At 40.1% G+C, this 21,269-nt stretch overlaps 1 protein-coding gene across 1 annotated transcript; it reads left to right on the plus strand.

Annotated features, from left to right (window-relative positions):
• The first annotated feature begins 1,040 nt into the window (after positions 1-1,040).
• LOC139618492 (glutamate decarboxylase 1) lies at positions 1,041-14,952 on the plus strand. The gene is made up of 17 exons (XM_071474451.1): positions 1,041-1,488; positions 2,248-2,451; positions 4,207-4,269; positions 5,449-5,604; positions 6,033-6,275; positions 6,431-6,521; positions 9,104-9,216; positions 9,801-9,916; positions 10,029-10,108; positions 10,192-10,246; positions 10,662-10,778; positions 10,919-10,983; positions 11,967-12,045; positions 12,184-12,333; positions 12,444-12,551; positions 12,916-13,005; positions 13,173-14,952. Exons 2-17 carry the CDS (start codon positions 2,376-2,378, stop codon positions 13,344-13,346), a joined length of 1,776 nt encoding a protein of 591 aa, XP_071330552.1. The 5' UTR covers positions 1,041-1,488; positions 2,248-2,375; the 3' UTR covers positions 13,347-14,952.
• Positions 14,953-21,269: the final 6,317 nt, after the last annotated feature.

A 21,269-nucleotide genomic window follows, 5' to 3' on the forward strand; every position in this document is an offset into this window, starting at 1 on the left:
AATCTGGTCTTTATGATTTATTTTATCACCTAATATTATGCTTACATGATGCATATTGCAAAATAAATACATGTTCAGTGAAATGACCAAATCTTAACTGTCCCACAGCAAATCTGTGGTCTGTGGAGAGACCTGGGGGTTGATAGGGGCCCGTAGCTTAATTTTGTTCCTCCTCCAGCCCAGAGAGTCTTTAGAGAGGTCAGGGCTGGACTGCATCCTTGAAAGGCTGAGACACATGAGCAGCATGTGGAGCTGCCCCGTACTGAAAAAACACCGCAGCCTCAAAAACCATCCATATGTGTAAATTACATTTGGTGTTGGTTAACATGTGCTATAACCTTTGATCAGATTCATACTGATCCATCAGCAGGGTATAACAAATCTTCCGGAACCTAAGCATGGGTGATCTTCGCTTGCGATTGGCTGTTTCTTGTGCATGTCCACGTATGTCCCGGTGTTCATATATGATGGCGACATGTTCCAGATTAATGGGTCGGTTTATAATTAGTTTCATGAAGTATTTCTGGAATGGCCCATTTGTGCTCTGCTCCTGCAGGAGTCATTCTTGGTTTCTCACTGCCACCTTGTGGATTTCGGTTCTCCGTCCCCCTCTCTGCGTCCTGATGTCGCAAGCTCCATGTTCAGCGTGCAACACCAATCCGTCCGCAGAGAAAGTGAAAAAAAAACAAAACAAAAAAAAAAAAAACAGGTCTTTTGACAAGTGGATATTCCGGATTTAATAACTAGACAACGTTGGGATCATCTGCATGTGTAAAGCCAAGATGGCAAAATCATTGACGGGAATAAATAAATAAGTAAAACCAATTAAAGGAGTATTTAGGTTCATGATTGCGATTGATGATTTCTTTATTGTTCTCCTCTTGTTTTTTTCCACAAGAACAAAACCAGCCCCCCCCCCCCCCCCCCCCCAAACACCACCACTACCACCACCACCTCCCCCTCCCCTCTTCGATCCCAATCCTTCCTCACGTAATGTGTTGCTCATACCACCAAACTTCAAGTCCATGTTCGTGACCAGGATTCAAACCAGAGCTATATAGATCCCGGAGACAGTGATCACTTCCAAAAAAAAAGTCACACTTCAGGGGCCGAAAGCGGCGCCATTCAGTGTCACACACCTGCAGACTGTCTGCGGACCGGTCTGCTCCACCAGTGTGCGGCACCGGTGGAGGTAGGCTCCCGTCTCCCGTGACTCATCCGTGCGCAATGACAATAAACAGACAGGGCTCGCTCTAAATGTCAGCAAATCACAGCCACTTCAACAAAAGCAAGGTCACCTTGATTTGGATCTAGTGGAGGACTGAAGCTCGGGTCTGTTTTTTCCTTCTGCTTGGAGTGAGCCAAAAAGCGCAGCAGCCTTTCCGTCAGGACTTCATCTGGTGGTTAATTCACTTTGTTCCTTTTTTTTCTTTTTTTTTTTTTTTCCGCCTCGGACTGCACCTGTTTACCTGGATACACACAATCACGGTAAGCGGCTTCATTCATTTCTAACAAGTCAAAACTGAATGAACGGTCTTTATTGTCATTGGAGGAGCTCTAACAGGTGTTTTTTTTTTTTTTTTTTAAATACGGTTTACTCCCGTCAGTGACATAATTAACCTGTAGTTTGTCTGTGACTTGAAACGTGTGTAGAAAGTGTTTATTCCCATGTCTCCTATAGACAGGGACGCACATCCTCTGTGTGACTTTTACCTGCAGCACTGTCAACAATGCAATATTCACCTTGAGCTGATATATTCGGCAAGTTTGTGAAGCCAAAGCGAGGATACTGGTGATAATTCAGAGCCAGATTAATCTGCTCATTTTGCATATGGCCTTACCTACACGTATTCAGTATCTTTTTTTTTTTTTTTTTTAACCAGTTTAGAGGATGAGCCATCTATGCTAGAGCAATTAGGTTGTACCCTTTATTATGAGGATGAGCTCTCTGTAAACCATCATCCATCCAAAGCTGGATCAGGATGTGATGGTGAAATAACGTGCTAATGAGGTGCACTGAAGATTTTTTATTTTTATTTATTTTTTTTTTTTTGGTCAGTGAATAGTTGAGTCTGAGCTATTTTTGGTTTTTGTTGTGCCGCCCAGACTGAGTCTGAACTTGTGAGGCGGATTGTGTCCTAGTCGTCTACAGGTCTGTGTCGACAACTTAAGCATCTCTTTCAGGGCACATCTTTTTTTTTTTTTGAAACGCTGTACATTCCTATAGGGTTTCTTTCTCTTTACCAGCGAGCCTCGCTCTTCATCTCGGAGAGTAAAAAGATTTGGGGAGCTGAATAAAGAAAAAAACAAAAAACAAAAAAAAAAAAAAAACAGGCTTTTTGAGGTGAAGACTTTGGCACAGGGTCTCGGGAGCGATGGCGGCGTCTGCACCCTCCTCCTCTGGCGGCGAACCGGATCCCAACTCGACAAATTTACGACCACCGGGCTCAAGTAGGTCCATCACAGATAAAATGCTGTTTCACGCCTGCTATTTACTTTGCGGGCAATGCCATTCATCATTTCCATCGAGGGAGAGAGAGAGAGAGAGAGAGAGAGAGAGAGAGAGAGAGAGAGTGAGAAAAAAAAAACAAACCTGCTGCCATTTGAGAAAAGCTTCCTTCGCCACAAATCACCGCTGCATTTCATTCCCCACCCGGACCTCCGGGCGTCTGCGTGACAGACGGAGGCTGCTGTCAGACCTGACGTGCTCTGCTCACACTCCACTCAGGGCAATTAGCCCGGAAAACAAGCTCCAGGCTGCACCGCCATCTTAAAAAAAAAAAAAAAAGATGATTTATTAACCTAACAAAAGTTATGAATTATTATTATTATCATCATTATTGTTGTTGTTATTATTATTAGGAGTGGTATGTTAATGCATTCATATTTTTTTTCTTTCTTTCTTTCTTTCTTTTTTTTTTTTTTTTTTTTTTTTCATTGGTTTGGCTAAAATGTGCTCTAGCAGAATAAAGTGCCAGCATGGAGAAATGAAAATTGCCCCTCAAGTGCCTGTTAATTCACCCATACGTTAAATTGCCCCTAATGGCACACTTAAGCATTGTAGCCTTGAAGAAGAAGGGGCACTGTAGAGACCACAGTCCTTTCATTGTCAGCTGGTAGCAAAGACAAGCCTGGTTCTCTGAGCAGAGGTCTGAAATTCATGCTCCAGGTGTAGATGTGCTCCTGACGCAAGAAATGCAGTTTTCAGACCATTTTAGCTTTTAAAAATAAAATCTCATGCATTTATCTTTCTACAGAGTGTAAACGTGAATATTTGTTTTTACCAGTATTTTTGTTTTAACATTGGAATGGCTTGAACGCTCTGTGAATTAATGTGTGTCTGCTTAAAAGCAGTGATTGTATAAGTGGTGTCAGGCCCATGCAGAAATAAGCCGGTTCGCCTCTATTAGCTTTATAGCTGCAGCTCTGCAAATGCAGGCTATAATCAGGTCTCAATGCTATTTGTCAGCACATCTGCTCTTTTTTCTTTTCATTCCGTTTTCTGTTCTTTAGTTTTCTCCTTGTTGTCCATCTCATTTCCTCTGGCCTGAAAAAGAAAAAAAAAAATCATTGTGAGGAAGTAAAGTGCGTCCAGTGAGCTGAGCAGGGCAATGATTTATCTAATGATCCAAAGCAAGGGTTAAATTGCCCATCCTCCTCCCACGCCTACCCCCCCTCCCACCCCCTCCTCCTCTAAATTACCGCTTTTGAGGATTTCGTCCACGCTTCCCATCCAGGGCGCCCCATCCCCTCTCTGGCTGGAAGCCCTTGATAACGCGGTGGTTCTCTATCTGTCACCGGGCAGCCGGCTCACGTCTCCTGATGCTCGCATTTTAACCAGCATCTTTTCACTCACTTAGATCTTCAGGCTGGCGTGGATCCCAAACGGCTAATTAATTTGAAGTCCTCGCCTATAGGTCAGGAACGGTTGGGGCCTACATAGAGTGGAAATGGGCTGATCCAGATCCGGGGGCCCGGGGAGTGCGTCTAAATGTTCAAATCATCCCCAGACACCAGACACCCACGGTGGCTATTTTTGTTTCAGCATGTGACATCAATCAACCTCATACTTTCCATTTATTTTCAGCATTAAATTGTTCAGATAAAAAAAAAAAAAAAAAAGTGCACCGACTGGGTTCTGTATGCATCTCTAAGGCCATCTATTTTTTTTATTTTTTTATTTTTTTACCAAAAAATATTTTTTAGGCTATGACGCTTGGTGCGGAGTTGCTCATGGATGTACTAGAAAATTGGGAATGAAGATATGTGGTAAGTTCACATGTTCCTTTATTTACTAATAAATTATGCAAAAATGTGAATTGTCAAGGAGAGACACAATCTCTGGTTTCAGCGCCCGGACGCATGACTGTGGGCTACATGGCCTGCATCACTTCACCCGCGGCTCGATAGAAAACAACGCGGATTTCTGGACGACAGGGATTTTGAAATATCACCCAAACAAGCATTAACAATTTAGACATTATTTACATTATTTGGCCAATTAAATTACCTCCTCTCATCTGAGATTGGCCATTTAACCAAAAATGGCAAAAAAAAAAAAAAAAAAATTGCTTCTGAGCTGGAGCTGATGGAAAGGAGGAATTACGCAGGATGGATTTTCCACTTTGTGAGTCTATTTCAGTCTCATACAATACAAACCAAGGGCGGACTGACATCCTCCATAATGGAGAACGTCATGCATCAGTGATCGGCACAATTTTTCCTTTTTTTGACCATCACGTTTTGCTGGTTTCATTAAGGCCATTTAATTACTCGAGATTATAAATAAGATTATACAATGAAAGAAAAAAAAAGACAATAGAGCTTTAGGGAAAACAATAGGTTCTGTATCTCAGAAATCGCTTGTTGCACAAATTTCAGATTGGATTTCTGTAAGATTTACTTGTGGACTATATTCTCCCCTGCAGGTTTTATTGATCAATGTACATCTATTAGGCTTCCACCGCGGCCCACTCAAATGTGCCTGTGGGCTGTATTGTTATCGGAATACCTGTGATGTTTCCTGCCCAGTGAAGTGCGCACTGTCTGAGGAGCTTTAATAAGGATTTACAGCCGCTCCACGGGTTGCTACATGACAGCGATTTGTTTTTGCTTGGCTGGAGTTTGGTGCTGATGTCACCGGGCACAACCTCCCACAGAGCCCTCCGCCCATAAATAGGACTCCCAGTGCAGGATGGGACCCTTTTCTCATCGACACACACACACACACACACACACACACACACACATAAGCACACACACAATGACATAATCTACAGTGTAGATCCCCGGAGATAGAAAGGGAGGGAGAGCTGGGATATAAAAGTCAGAAATGGGAGAGAAGAACTATTAGTGGGCCTGGTACAGTGGAAAAGAAAGCTGCAGCTCTCATCATGTATGGGAAGTGTAACCATCCTCAGGACTCCTCTTCTTCTTGTAACCGTTCAGGATTTTTGCAGAAGAACAACAGTCTGGAGGAGAGGAGCAGGATTGTGAGCTCCTTCAAGGAGCGCACAGCCAAGAACCTGCTGTCCTGCGACAACAGCGGCGGGGACGCGCGTTTCAGACGCACGGAGACGGATTTCTCCAATCTGTTCGCCAGAGGTGAGTTTGAGAAGAAGGCTGCAGGTGAATGGTAGTTTCCATCTAAGATTAAACATGATGAATTGAACATAAAATATGAAATAAAATCCAAGAATGTGTGGAAACTTTCATCTGGATTCTAATAACCAAACATGCAGGTTGTGCAAAAGTAATTCAGAAGATAGTTGTAATAAAACATATTCTTTTCAAACTAACTTTTTTTTTGCATTTGGTGGTGCATGGGTATTAATTCAAGGCTTTAAAAAAGTGTTGAAAGAGTTGCACAAAATAAAGGAGTAAAAGCATTTATCAGCCTGCTGAGAAACCCAGAGGTCACCGTGGACTTCAACAGTAATTTGTGAGAAAGACCTGTAAAAATTCCCAGGATTAAAAGAATATTTAGATTCTCAAACGAACATTAATTTGATGGATATATTTTTATTTCGTAGATCTGTTGCCTGCCAAAAATGGAGAGGAGCAAACCATGCAGTTCTTGCTGGAGGTTGTGGAAATCCTCACCAACTACATCCGGAAGACCTTTGACAGATCCACCAAAGTGCTGGACTTCCACCACCCCCACCAGCTGCTGGAGGGCATGGAGGGCTTCAACCTGGAGCTCTCTGACCAGCCCGAGTCTCTGGAGCAGATCCTGGTGGACTGCAGGGACACCCTGAAATACGGAGTGAGAACAGGTAAGAGGTCTGAAGGTGCAGCATGGTCTGCTCCAATCAATAACTCTCATTAGCCTACATGCCAGTGTAATGATTACAGATAAGGATTTTCCATCTCAACTGATGAATTGTTTTCTGGGGATTATGTTGCTTTGTTGTCTGTCTATCAATGGCAGGTCACCCCAGGTTCTTTAACCAGCTGTCCACTGGATTAGACATCGTTGGGTTGGCAGGAGAGTGGCTTACCTCTACAGCCAACACTAACATGTGAGTACTGTGATACAGAGTCCCCGATCAGGTAGTTCTTTAAATAATCTTTGCACTCTATAAAGACAGTCATGCAGATAACGACTGAGATGAACGTAATAAGAATTAGATCCAGACTGGAGGTAATCAGAGTCATTTATTTTATTTTTTATAAGCTTATCTGTACTCATTGTTTTTTCAATGGCCCATGTAAAGGAGAGGCTTTCAGTCAGAGGAAGACTTAGAGTGGCATACAGTAATTACTGTCTCTGGCTGAAGAATACCCTCAATGTTCTAATAGACTGTCAATCAAGCAAGAAAATAAAAGCCACGGAAAGAAGACATTTGTGCAGCTACTCCCCCCGCAGTATTGTCGATGTTGGCCTGGACACAGGCTGTGGTCACATAATTTAGCCCTGCAGGCAAACTAAATTGCATATTGATTCACATTCAGAGTTTACATGGTGTCTTTGTTTCATGTAATGCTAGTTCCTGTGACATAACAATTCCAGGGGGGAAAATGAGCCTCTTCCCCTCAGACCATCTGCACACAGTATGAGCAACCATCACTGGGGACCCAGCAATGGCTTTAATGTATACTGACCTATCGTAGGTGCATCTCTACCATAATGGAGACCAGTGCAGGAGCCCTGCAATACATCATATCTTTCTGAAACTCATGATGATGATGATGATGATGATGATGGAATAAGGAGATAAAACTTGACCAGGAGATCTTGGGCTTCCCGGTGGCCAAGTGGTCCAAGAGGTTCTTTCCCACCATGTTTCCTATTCCCATTCCTATTACCATAAACCATTAAATAAAGGTGAAAAGCTGAAAACATTTTTACCATTAAACAGGTCACATGGGGCTTCAGTTGTTTGATTGTTACAACCTGTACACAGTGGGAGGTAAATACACAATTAAATAACTTTTATAATACAGATAGAAACCAGTTTCTAAAACTGCATTGTTTATAAAGGGGTTATAAGTCATAAGTAATGACTTTATTAATGGTTAATAAATCATTTACTAATGTTTTAGGGATCAATTATATGCCACAAATTTTGAAAAATCCCTTTGACTGATTAGGCTTTATGACCACTTATCCTCTAGAAAAGACGTGGACAGGATCTGGATCAAATTTGAATGATTAACAACTTATTAATAACATTTACAACAGTATTATTAACAGATAGAAATTATTAATACCAACAAAATACCTTTCTAACCACCTTCCAATGCCAAAGTCCATTATTAATTGCTTACAACTGGTCTATACAGCATTACTAAATTATTTTCTAACTATTAATACAATTTGTAAAACCTGCATAAAGGAGGTTCAGGTTTCATACCAGTTTTAACCTTTATTATAAGTCTCTGTTGTAAATGTTGAACCTATCTTAACAGTCCTCAGACCTGTTTTTCATGGTCTTCTTCCCCCTTGTTGGTTCAGCCATGAGTCTGTGTTCCACGGGCTTCCACATCAGGGGAGCTAGCTTGTGTGTTGTTGGCAACGTCACAGTGTATGACTTGAACCACAGGGTGGAGGTTGCTTACATACTTGTAATTTACCTTTATTAATTACCCCATCAACTGTAATTACCCCTGGCAGATATTGACTGACACTAATAGACTGACAGTCACATCCAGGTCTTACATAATCAGAATGAGTGAGCGTCGTCTGCACGAATGAATGCAGTGAAATTAATGTGCAACATAGGCGAAGTGGCATCTGACTTGTTTATTTTTTACCCTCTATATAAGAGCTGTGTGTGTATATGCTGAAGATGCTGTGGGGCACAATGCGGCATTCTGTAATGTTCCACTGATTCATTTCCTTTCTTTGCATGAATAGACAGATACTTATGTAATTAGAAGCATATTGGTCTGGAGAAGATGGATGAGCCTGTCTGTGCTGTAATTCCAAATCGACTCCTCGCTGAGGCAGAGGGGACTTTAATGTACTTTGATGATACAGAAAAATTATATACTGTACTTCAAGAGGATAAAATGTGAAAAAGAGTCCTGTAATGAGAAGGTTTAAAGCTCCTGAAACAACTTTGCTTTGTGAGTGCAACACCAGGTCCTTCTTATTCTTTCTGCAACGTTTACAATGAATGTTAATCCAATTAAATGTATATTGTTTTTATATTTTGAACATTCTTATCGGGCCAACTTCACATTTCTTCATTACTTTTCTGCAAAAACATGCTCCTGATGCACTATCAATGAGCCCAAGACTGTGCAACATTTTCTGTGTCATTTCCCTGCAGCAACAACAAGATGATGTTGTCACTGAAGTGTGACTGTGTACACGAGGCTGTATCTATTCCATTCGTATTGAGATGGCAACATGCTCAGTGACCATGCTGTAAAATTAGAGTATACAAATGCCTGTTGTTAAATATCATTGTATTTCGTATGGATCCCATCAGTTGTTTCTGAAATGTGTGTTACTCATATGCTATTGTTCAATTAATACACAACTTAACACCGATATGAGGTAAAGATTACACTGTTTGGTCAATTAGCAATGAAAGAGAGGTTCACTTGGCTTTTACCTCATAGTCACTTTCTTTTTTTTTGTGGTTTGTTCCAGGTTTACATATGAGATCGCCCCTGTCTTTGTGCTAATGGAGCAACTGACCCTGAAAAAGATGAGAGAAATCATTGGCTGGTCTGATGGAGAGGGTGATGGAATATTTTCTCCAGGTAAGAGTCAAACCAGTGATCAACAGGAATGGCCCTCTGAGCTCTTTTTTTAATGCCATGGCTCTGAATTTGTGGTTTCACAGCTAAAAGATCTCATCTAGGTTCCAGTGATGGAAGAGGATCTTTTACTCAAGTAAAAATACCAACACCACAATGGAGAAAAAATCTTTTACAGGCTAAAGTTACGCATTGAGTATATAAGATTTGCGTCAAAATATAATAATGCCCACATGATGCAGAGTGGCCTTCAGAATGCAATGTATCATTGGATTGTAATTATTGATGCATTAACATGTATATCACTTAAAGTTGCAATTTGTAAACATGGGCCTAATTTTAACTAACTTGTATGCTGTTGGGTAGCATCCTTTAATGCATCATAATTTATTTCTCAATCACATTTTTGTATTAATAATCTGAATCGGCAAAGTAACAAGTGATTAAAGCTTTCAAATAAATGTAGTGGAGTAAAAAGCACAGTTTTGTAAGTATAATTGAGAAGAAGTATAAAGTAGAATAAAATGGATCCACTCAAGTACCTCAGAATTGTGCTTGAGTAAATGTACTTTCCACTGTCTCTGCAGGAGGAGCAATCTCCAATATGTACAGTGTGATGATTGCCAGGTACAAGTTCTTCCCTGAAGTCAAAACCAAAGGCATGGCAGCTGCACCCAGACTGGTCCTCTTCACCTCAGAGCATGTTAGTCCTACACTGTGGTATAGTTACACTGAGTTTGACAACTAATATCAGTATCATAAATTAACATTTAATTTCAGCCCGAATTGTGATAGATCATCATCTGTTCTTGCAGAGCCACTATTCCATAAAGAAAGCCAGTGCAGCTCTGGGCTTTGGAACAGAAAACCTGATCCTTTTGAACACAGATGAGAGGTTCAATTTCTACTTAACCTACATGCACACATCCTTGGAAAAGATCAAATATCTGGATTATTACATGCTTTCTTCTTTTCCAGGGGGAGAGTCATTCCAGCTGATTTGGAAGCCAAAGTAATAGAGGCCAAGCAAAAGGTGAATGTCAGCAACAGTCACACCACTTATTTGCTTCTGTCAGTGACTGCATACAATGAGAAACCACTCATGGAGCCCTGGAGTTAACATGTACAGAAGGAAACACTTACGTTTGCCAGAACAGCAAAGTTATTTCAGTAAGGTTAATGCTTCTCTGTTCTCACATGTGACGCTGCCCTGGTCTTAAGTGCCTCTCCTGGAGGTAATGCTTCAAAGGCAAAGTGATGTGCAGACTAGAAGAAATTGGAAAGCAATTATGCCCACACAATAGGCACAGACAGGAAGAGTGCATTATTTTAGAAATGTGTTTTAGCCCATCTCTTTGATGTCAACAATCACTGGGAGAGAAAGAGCGTAACAACTTGAATTCAGCCCAGAATTGTCTCTTTTTTTTCCCACTGCTTTTGGTTTGCAGGGGTATGTTCCGATGTTTGTGAATGCTACTGCTGGTACCACCGTCTACGGAGCCTTTGATCCCATCAACGAAATTGCAGACATCTGTGAAAAGTACAATATGTGGCTTCATGTGGATGTAAGAGAATATTGATAATCTTCAACATAAAAAAAAAATAAAAACAGCTGTAGATATCAGCCCCCTGTTAAACCAGTGAAATTAGCATCATCATTAGTTAATAAATCTGTACTGTAATAAATGTGTTGTGTCCTGTGCAGGGTGCTTGGGGAGGAGGTTTGCTGATGTCCAGAAAACACAGACACAAGCTGAACGGAGTGGAGAGGTAAAAGAACACAACTAATTCACACACATCAAGTTCAGTTTAGTTCAAATAGACATATAATGTCTTTTGTGACTCTAGAGTAGCTTTTCAAAGTCAGGGAAAATATATTTTATTCATTACTATATATGATGACGGAAGGTTTGAAAAGACATTTACCAGGTATTGTGCGGCATTTACCAATAGATGCTAATTGAGTCGCAGTCCAGTGGTTTGGGGGCTTGACCATGAAGAGAGCTGGATACAGGGTCGCTGCTCTGCTGCCAATTTGTCTCAGTGGTGACTTGTGGTATTGCAACATAAAAAAAATGATGTGGCCAGAAAGGTTTTTTCCTATAGACTGCTATTATTAAAGAGATGGCTGCAAAACTGTTGACAGGACTCGTCCAATTGCAACTAAGGTCAATTATTACTTCTTTTATCATGTGTTTTTAATTCTCACCCACAAACCAAGATCTCAGTGTGTGATTCACTTATCAGCAAATGCTAATGCATGTAATATCCTGACTGACCTCAGAATGGTGGAAGCTGAATCAAGAGCAGCTTGACAAGCACACTTGTCTGTAGCTAGCTATAGCAAGTCACTTGTCAAAGATTCCAGGATTATCCACAATGCACATGTGCAAACCTCCCACAAATGCTCCTCCCTTCTCATTGTCCCATTGACAAGCTCCAGCCTTTGTCAACAAGACACAACCACACCCATGGCCACCAGGGTGTCCAGAGTCCCCAGTCTACATGAAAGTGAAATAGTAATTTGCTGGAATGTCCCTTTAAAACCGGGCCCAGAAAAGTGTTAAATCTCAAATTTGTAGTCAGCTCAATGGCCACAGATATTTCAAACCATGCCTTTCAAAAGACCTGTGCATGGATATTGGAATGAAATTGAAAATGCCAACGTACTTCTCAGGTTACCACTTCTGTTCCCAGACTTTATACACATACACACTCACTGAGCTGCCTTTACTGTTTCAATATCTGTGCAGGGCCAACTCAGTCACCTGGAACCCTCATAAGATGATGGGAGTGCCACTGCAGTGCTCTGCCATTCTGGTCAGAGAGAGGGTGAGAATGTTTGTCACTTTCCTGCTGCACACAACGCCACTGCACGTATACACAAATAATCGCAAATCTATGCACACGCAAAAACTATTTTCTACTTTTCTGACATGTCTATCTCTTTTCGCAATCGTTCCATTGCAGGGATTACTACAAGGCTGCAACTCCATGTGCGCTGGCTACCTCTTCCAGCCAGATAAACAGTACGATGTTACATACGACACAGGCGACAAGGCCATCCAGTGCGGCCGACATGTTGATATCTTTAAGTTCTGGCTCATGTGGAAGGCAAAGGTGTGCATTTATCTGGTGACATATATTACTCATTGCCTCTGTCAATAATGCTGCCATATCTAGAATGAGATGGCAACAACTCCATGTTCTGTGTTTAATCTACCTAAAAGGGAACAGTTGGATTTGAGCAGCATATTGACAAGTGCCTGGATCTGTCTGCGTACCTCTACGATAAGATAAAAAACCGAGAGGGCTTCGAGATGGTGTTTAATGGAGAGGTGAGGTCATTGTCGCAAACACATGGCAAAACTATTTCAAATGAATACACAAATATTCACCGTACTGAGCTATCAGATTAATATGAATCAGAATTCACTGGTCACTAAAGATGATCTGCTGGAACAATGAAGGGAAACTGTCTTTATTGTGCTTATCTGAGCTTTTCTGCTTTACACACCTGCACAACATCTGGCTTTTCTTAAGTGATGAATGGCTACAACAGTACATTTAATATCTTAACTTGGTTTTAGGATTGATTGGGTTATTTTGCATTGCTGGCATGTTGACAAGAAAAGCTGAAATTACAGACGGCGGTTTATATTGGCGCTCATTACAAATGTTGTTCCCATTTCCCCTTATCAGCCACAGCACACCAATGTCTGCTTCTGGTACATTCCACCGAGTCTGCGAGTCTTGCTTGATGGTGAGGAGAGGCGGGAGAGGTTGCACAAGGTAATGACTCATTAATCTGCTTTTTTAGCTTTGTTTCACCCCCCCCGCCCTCTCAGACTGGTTTATAGTATCTGCGTAGACACAGTGAAGTAAAGCATAATCGTGTGTGTACATATGTGTGCGTTTTGCAGAGTTTGGATGGTAACACTCTATGCTTTCCACAACAGGTGGCCCCAAAGATCAAAGCGATGATGATGGAGTCTGGGACAACAATGGTGGGCTACCAGCCACAAGGAGACAAGGTCAACTTCTTCCGCATGGTCATCTCCAACCCTGCTGCTACCAGGTCAGACATCGACTTCCTGATTGAGGAGATCGAGCGACTGGGGCATGACTTGTAAGAGCTGCACATATATTGTAAAGCCAACCCACCCTCCCACTCCCCTCCCAACATTTGTCTTTTCTGACTCTGGAGAGCCTAGAGCTTGGCTTCATGTCCCTTTGGTCTTATACAGACGTTGAGATTTTTGCTTACAGGTCCTTTCTGACAATGCACAACGAATAATAATATGCCCTTCGTCTGTCTCTTCTGTCTTTAGCAGCAATGACATATATTTAAAACATTTGCACAACAGGTTATCTGGGTAAAAAAGGACATAAGTCAAAACTTGAGAGAAACACCTAAACACACTGGTATCCTTGCTAAACCATATGTTACTGTAAGTGTGGAGCCAACATATATAATGTCAATGTGATGAGTTTAACACTTTTCATGTAAATATGAAAAAGCAAGAACACCTGAGCACTTGGACGGTTCTGTCATACAGCAGCTATAAAATGTCATTTTACTGTTGTACTATATGAAGATCAATATTAAAAACAGAATGTGATCAAAGTATTTTTTCACATGTAACAGAGCACAAAGTATGGAACCTAATAACATTGACATAAATGATATTAATATTGAATATATATAATGTTCTGACTATTGGTGCTCCATGTCGTCTATGTAATTATCAAGCCAGATGCACCGCCATATTGTAACCTAGCTGTTACTTCCCTTTGATATTATGTAAGTGGGAATATATAACACAGTCATTGTAACAGTTACTGTACTTGAGTGCTGTGTTTTTAGAGATTTTTGTGTAGATTGTGTATAGTATTGTTACATTGCCTTTGTGCCAAATGTGTCCACGTTTTACAGTGAGAAAATCCTATATGTAAATCAACCATACAGTATAATATGTAATAGAATAATCACTTTATTTATTTCGAGAGATTATAATTGTGAATAGGTTATCTGCTATTCTGTTCCATTTGTAATGTACCTTCCTTCATATTTGGAAACTCTGCTTTATTATATATCATAATGTATCACAATCATGATGTCTTTTAGTGTATTTGTGAACCAAAGAAGGGTCGTGTTACGTTTATGAACATGTACACAGCCCTTATTCTCCCTTATTGATGAATTCAGATGTTTATAATAAGAATACTTAATTTATCGCCCTTAACTTTTGTGCAATTAGCAATCTATGTTGTGTAACTGTGCAAAGTCAGTATGATTCACTGACTGAATATCGTCCAGACACTAGGCTAGATGTGGGAGGCTTGACCAGCAGTGCGGCTGCTGCTGGGTAAAAAGCACAATGCTAAACCATGATCATGGGGCAGCTTATTTAGGGACATATGATTGTCTGTATTATAATGTGTTCAGTGGAGTAAAACTATAATATGCAATATTTTGTTTTGTCTTAACATGCTCAGCGTAGGCACACTTTTATGTTGAGAAAAACAATGTGAAAAACTGGAATTTATTATGTTTAAGAATTTTGCTTGAACAATGAAATGCACAACAAGGTTTATTAAACAATTGTACATTCCTGGATTAGCGGGAAAAATTTCCCCCCCTGTCAAACTCAATGTCAGCACTTTAACTTCACACCATCATTTGCAGAGTATTACTGTTGTATCCGCGGCGCTAATAAAGACATAAACTGTAGAACATCTGTGGGCACAATTTCTCCAGTTTGTAAAAAATAAATAAATATGTGTGGCGAACAACACTGATGTGAGAGCATCTTGGGGAAGACCTAACCTTTGCATTGTAGGTAATAATAATGATAACAATAATGTGGTTGTCAGAAACTGGGCTCGGACACACAAGGTGAAAAATACAGAAATGACCCTAAAGCTTTGTTAATATACTGAATAAAGGAATGTTTCATGGTTTACATGTTATATGGGCTATGCATGAACAAATATATACATTTCTTTGGTCTGTAGGACAGAAATACATATATTATAGTATACTATAATATAGTTCATTGTCTTTAAATATGTTTTACAGCTGGATCTGCGAGACCATAAATACAAGTAATGCACTATTTTCTGCATCATCAGTTCCAAACCATGTTTATAAGCAATTCTCATTATCAGTAAAAGGTTATGAAGTTGATTAAAAAAAAAACAAAAACAAAAAAACATGTTACGTATGTCACTTTCAAAGATGGGTGAATGAAATGAGATGAGAAGATTTTCTCTGTTCTAGTGTCCAACCTTTAGACAAATATATTCAAATTAAATGTAGAGAAAATTTGACAGTAATGTGGTCTATATGAAACCCTACAGTAAAGGGTAAATTTGGGGTAAATGTACATGTTTTCCATTTATTTTTATTTTTTTATCTTTCTTTTTTCCCTTACATCTTTTCAATCCACCTGGCTGTCACCAACCATTGGTCAGATTAATCACCCTGGAGGGACTTTTTATTGGCTGATCATCACACAGCTGAGATTTCATGAGAACCCCCTGCCAATTCTTCCACTCCTCTCATTACTCACACTTTTGAGGTATTTATCATAAAACGCGTTAGACTGTGCTCTCTTAACATTTTTTTTTTTTTCCTGAGGAGGCTATTTCAAGGCTCTGCCTGGCTGCGTTTTATTTCGACACAGAGGGACTGGCTGTTTCAGTGGCTCACCTCCCATCCTCCACCAGGCAGACGCTGTTTCTTTGTTTCACGGTTGAGCGCAGCAATCATTACAGAGTCAGTGTCACTGGCTGTTTTGTAAAGTTACAGGGAGCAGAGGATTAAAGGAATAACCACTCATAACGGGGTAAGAGAAATGACAACCCTTGACTTCTACCAACACCTACAGGGAGAGTGTTTTTTTGGTTTTGTTTTTGTTTTATTCTTTTTTTTTGTTTGCCAGTATGACTGAAGGTTAAATGTGCCAAAGCGTAACGGTGGCTAGTGACTAATTTGGCAGCAGGTGTTGGGGAATCTTATAATGATTAAAATGCAAATGAAATCAAGCCTTCAGGTCCTGTAGTTTTTCACAGTCTAGTAACTCTGGACATGAATGGATGGCCACCCAAAGTAAGTTCATACAGTCTACTCAGAACAATGCAATTATATTTCATGGAAATACAAGGTTGTAGCTGATTTAGGCTATAAAATCAATATTTAGCAATATTTCTTCAACCATCAGTATAAGCATCAATTTTACGTAGGAGCATAATTAAACTTTGATCAAGAGGAGACCCGGTCAATAAAATGATGAGGAGCTGGAGCAGCTCTGTTTTTGCAGTAGCCTCTGTCTCTGGAGGGTGAGTGGGCTGGCTCTGAACACCAGACTGTGAAACACTTAATGTCTGTCTCTGCACTAGTCTGTTCACCCTCCATTTCACACCTGGCACACACACACACACACACACACACACACACTCATTATAATGCTGCCAATGAAACACAGACTCAATGCGCTGAATAAATTTCCATCACGCACATATTTTTTTGTTTCTGAGAATTCTGAGGCCGAGGCAAAGTTTCCTCTCGCACACAATAGGCCGCTCAGCCATCTATCCCTTCTTAGTTGTGTTACTCCTCTCTCTTATGAATCTTGTCAGTGGTGCCAAATATATCTCCTGCCTCTGGGAATCACTGCCACATTAGCTTCCTGATAGATACTGACATTCCCATTGTGTAAGGCAAGTTTAATGAAATGATGATGATGATAGGCTATTGACTGCGGGCTACTTGCCAGCCCTTCCCCCCTCCTCTCCACACACCATTCAAGCTATGGCTTGAAAACAAATTTCCTTTAAACCTTTTACGTTTTATTTATTTCTAAGACATAAGTTTGGTTCAGCATTGGTAACATTTTTGATTTTGATTGAAAAGATGTGTAGTTGCCTCCCCAATCTGTTCATTTTGTTCTTGACATTAAAAAAACTGTGATAACAGAATCAATTGTAACACCTTAAAGCCTCTGACTTCTCAAGTAATTATAATGGGTTACACTTATCTAAATAGCCTCCTCTTATTGACTGCGTGTCCACGGCTTGATTAATCTTGGCAGAAAGTAAATTTTAAGCAGGAGATTAATAGTCCACAGACTGTAATGTGCCTGGCTCCATGGCTGGGGAGTGTAAACCTAATGTGGTGCTTGTTAAAGTTGAAAGGCTGCTAGTAAATGTCTCTGTTGGACATTTTCTAAAGGAATAAGCATGAGCCCAGGAGCAATTACACTGCAGCTAAACAAGTATCTGTGTGCTGATTGCTGTCAAGCATGCTAAATGCACGAAACAACCCCCAGCATCTAGTGCTGTAAAGTGTTCAAGTATGCTCTGCTGTTGTTCTGCACGGTGACTGAACTCATTTTTTCTTTGCTGAATAGGAACTATAGGCCAGGGCAGGGCAGGAAACATGTGTCTGACGGTGGTGAAATTAAAATGATAAACAACAACAATAATGATGTGATAACTGCTTGTACGGTGTTTGACTCTGCTGCTCTGTCATCTCAACACAGGCTTTTCTAATTCACTTAGCATTCCATCTCTGCCTCCCAGCACAACAGAATACATAATGTCAGCACAGAGCAGGTATTTATTACACAACCCTTTCATCCTGCAAAAAATGACCTCTCACAGACACACGACATTAGGCAACTAACCCTGACAACAACAGCTTATGATGTTTGTAGCTGTGGCTTTTCTTGCTCTGTAGAAATGTGCATGGACCCGCAGATATTTATCAAATTATAGACATTTTAATTTCTGGCCACTTCTTCATTAATGTCTTCCTCGCCTTCTCAGTCTTGGTATATGTGGTATAAAAGCCCAAACAAGAGTCCAGTGCACTTTTTGCAGCTTTAGCTGTAAATTCCTTGGAAGGCTGAAGAAGTATAAATCTGAGGGGGCTATCCAGAACAGTGATCGCAGAGTTTTAAGGCGTCAGCAAGCTTCTGCTGAAATACAGAGTTTATTTATCTGCTCCTTGAAAGTGCAAGTGTCACCACGTAAAGTATATTTCTTACTGGCAGTAAATAATGGATATAAAGATCTGTAACTATGAAAAAAATAAAGAAAGGGCTGCAACTAAAGATTGTTTCTATTATTGATTGTTCTGCTTATTATTTTCTCAATCATTCAAATGGTAATGAACAGTAGAAAATTGTGAAAAATTTTAATTTTTCCCAAGAACATCATGATGTCTGCAATTTGTTTTTACAGCAGCAACAGCAGCAACAAAAGTACAACACCCAAAGATATTCAGTTTACTGTAATGACAGGGAAAAGCAGGAGTTTCTCACACTGGAGAAGCTGGAACCATCAAATATGTATGACTTTTGTTTGAAAATAGACATAAATGATTAATCAATTAAAAGACTGGCAGACAGGTATTTTTTCTGTCAATCAACTAAACTATTAAATGACAAATTGCTTCAGCTGTATGTGTATACGGTGATATTACTATCTATAATAAATACAGATGATAAAAATTCATGCTAAACCAGGGTAGAAATTCTTATATCTTATTATATCTTACATACAACAATAAAGGAGATCCAAATAATCCCAACTGATATATAACCTAAGAAGAATTACAGAATTATTCTCTCTTGAGATGATGAGCCTCTTTATCACAAAATAAAAGTACCAAGCAGTTAATGGATGTCAAAAATGTCATAAACAATCAGGCAAATGTGTCACTTCAGAAAACCTTCACAACTTCTTGTACTTCTTGTGGTCACAAACATCCTGAATGGTACTGGACCGGAAAATTTCGAGATCTTTCGAGGATGAAGGAGAGTGAGCTCCATGTCAGTGTTGTTCTGTGAGGACAACACATAAAGATGTCTTGTACCTGTGTCCCCAGAGGTGTTTATGCAACTCTGTGGTGAATTTTAGGCTGTAAAACAACCACACTGGTAAGTGACAAGCTATTCATATCATCCATGACATGTGGATTTGTCTTGTTTGTTTTGAAAGGTCATAAAAATCTGATGACTGTCAGAAATGTTTTGAGATCACATCTCTCTACATTTCTCACATTTTAGGCAGGAAACAAAGTGTAAAATAATCAATATTGCAGAGAAATACCTCTGCAGTGATTATATGTGTTACAGTGTTGGCTCTGTTAGTGAACACCACAATATTAAGATTAATATCTTCTTGTCAGAATAGCGCTTGATCTCGTCTCTCCCTCTTAAATGAGAGTACACTTCAAGCTAAAAGTATCATTCAGTGTAGCCTGAAGAGAGAAGAAATCAAGGTGAGCTCTATGTCAGTGGACACAGAGACTGACAGGATAACTGATGATTGATGAGGAGAATCACAGTGCTGAGCAAGTTTATTTCAAATTATTTGATAAGAGCTGCTGCACTACAGAGATATCCAATTACACATACATTAATCTACTCCTTGAGCCCAGTGTCCTGTATAGCATTATCCTTATTATCACTGTTTGATCACAGGGACTATTTTATTCTCTCGCATCTTCCCTGGCTCGCGTTTCTGCTCCGAAGCAATTATAGGATCAAATCAAAAGCAGCTGGGATCTGAAAAAACAAAACAAAACAGGTTTTAAAGTAAAGATGAGATGTTTACTGGTTTTATTAAGTTAATGGTTATAGATGGTGACAGGAGGTTGTTTCCAGGCTAAGACAGTCGTCACTCGTCTTCCTAAACTGTAGACTGTTTTAGATCAAAATTCACAAGGCAACACTCCAGCAGGTAACCTACAACACACCAGACAATAAAAACAACAAGATAAAGGCAGAGCTCTAAATGACTGCAATTACACACATGCTTCAATTTCAGGCTGTCACGCCACACTGTGCTGCCCTTGAGCAAGGCATCTTTGCATTCAGGTTTTACTCAAGAAAAAGTATGTGCTAGCAGCAGATTGTGCTTGTGCTTAGAAAGTTGAATGAGTGATTTATTTTTACTAGTCCAAGTTCTGTGACAGTCAAACTGTACTGTTAATGTGATGGTCAACATTTAGAGATGTGACAAACCTGCATTTAACTTGCAATTTTCTTATGAAAGCATGACTTGATTTCCTGTCAGACTTGCGACATTGGACTTGACTTGATGCTTAAGTGTTACTTGCAAAAAGAAACCACACATATTTCATAAATAATAAGGCAAATGTAAACCTTCAGAAAAGATCCATATCTTCTTGAATTGTGGTCAAAAACATCCTGAACTGCAGACTGGTATACTGGACTTGAATGTAAAATGTTCAGGTCTCTAATAGACGAAAGAGACTGAGCTCCTTATAACAGGTAATGCATCTTAGTGTTGTTCTGTGAAGCTAAAAAAGTCAGGATGAAAAGAAAAACAAATGCTGTTGGGTAGATTGTATTAGTCACCTCCAGTTTTATCATTACATTGTGAAAAGCAGATTATCCACGGCAGCATCATTATACTGCCAGAGACTTTCTGTGAGCCTGTTAATAACTCCAACAAGGAGGTTATGAATTTACCCGTGTCTGTTTATTTGTCAGCAAGGTTACACAATAAGTATGGAACTGATTTGCACTAAACTTGGTGGTGGGATGGGGCACTGGCCAGGGAACAGCCCATTAAACTTTGGATCAGATCTGAATCATTTTCTATGAATTTGAATTTTTTTTCTCTGAAGTCTGGCATATGTCGCTTCACTTTGGCCTTGCTGGAGTTGGAGTGCCCCTCTAGTTTTGGGGTAATTTGATATTATTTCATATTATGAGAGGAATATGTGAGGAGCAACACTTGATTTTGACTCACCCTGGTTGAAATTGTACTGTATTTCTGCAAATGTTCTCATAAGGGGCTCCTGAGGGTGTGGGGGGCCCTTGAGGCATCTGATAATCCAGCCTTGCAAAAGAATCACAAACAGCCTCTGCTCTCCACCCCTAGACTCATTTCTACACCTGGCTGATATCATTATAACAGCATTTGTTTCACACCGGTTCAAGTGGCATTAGTGCAGTGGACAATTATGCTCCTGTCATCATTCCCCCCCCCCCCCCCGCGGAGGACTGCAGCAGCAC

The sequence above is a fragment of the Trachinotus anak genome, unplaced genomic scaffold, assembly GCF_046630095.1.
Source record: "Trachinotus anak isolate AG129_WGS33_773 ecotype Australia unplaced genomic scaffold, CSIRO_AGI_Tana_v1 ptg000001l, whole genome shotgun sequence".
NCBI classification, from domain to species: Eukaryota; Metazoa; Chordata; class Actinopteri; order Carangiformes; family Carangidae; genus Trachinotus; species Trachinotus anak.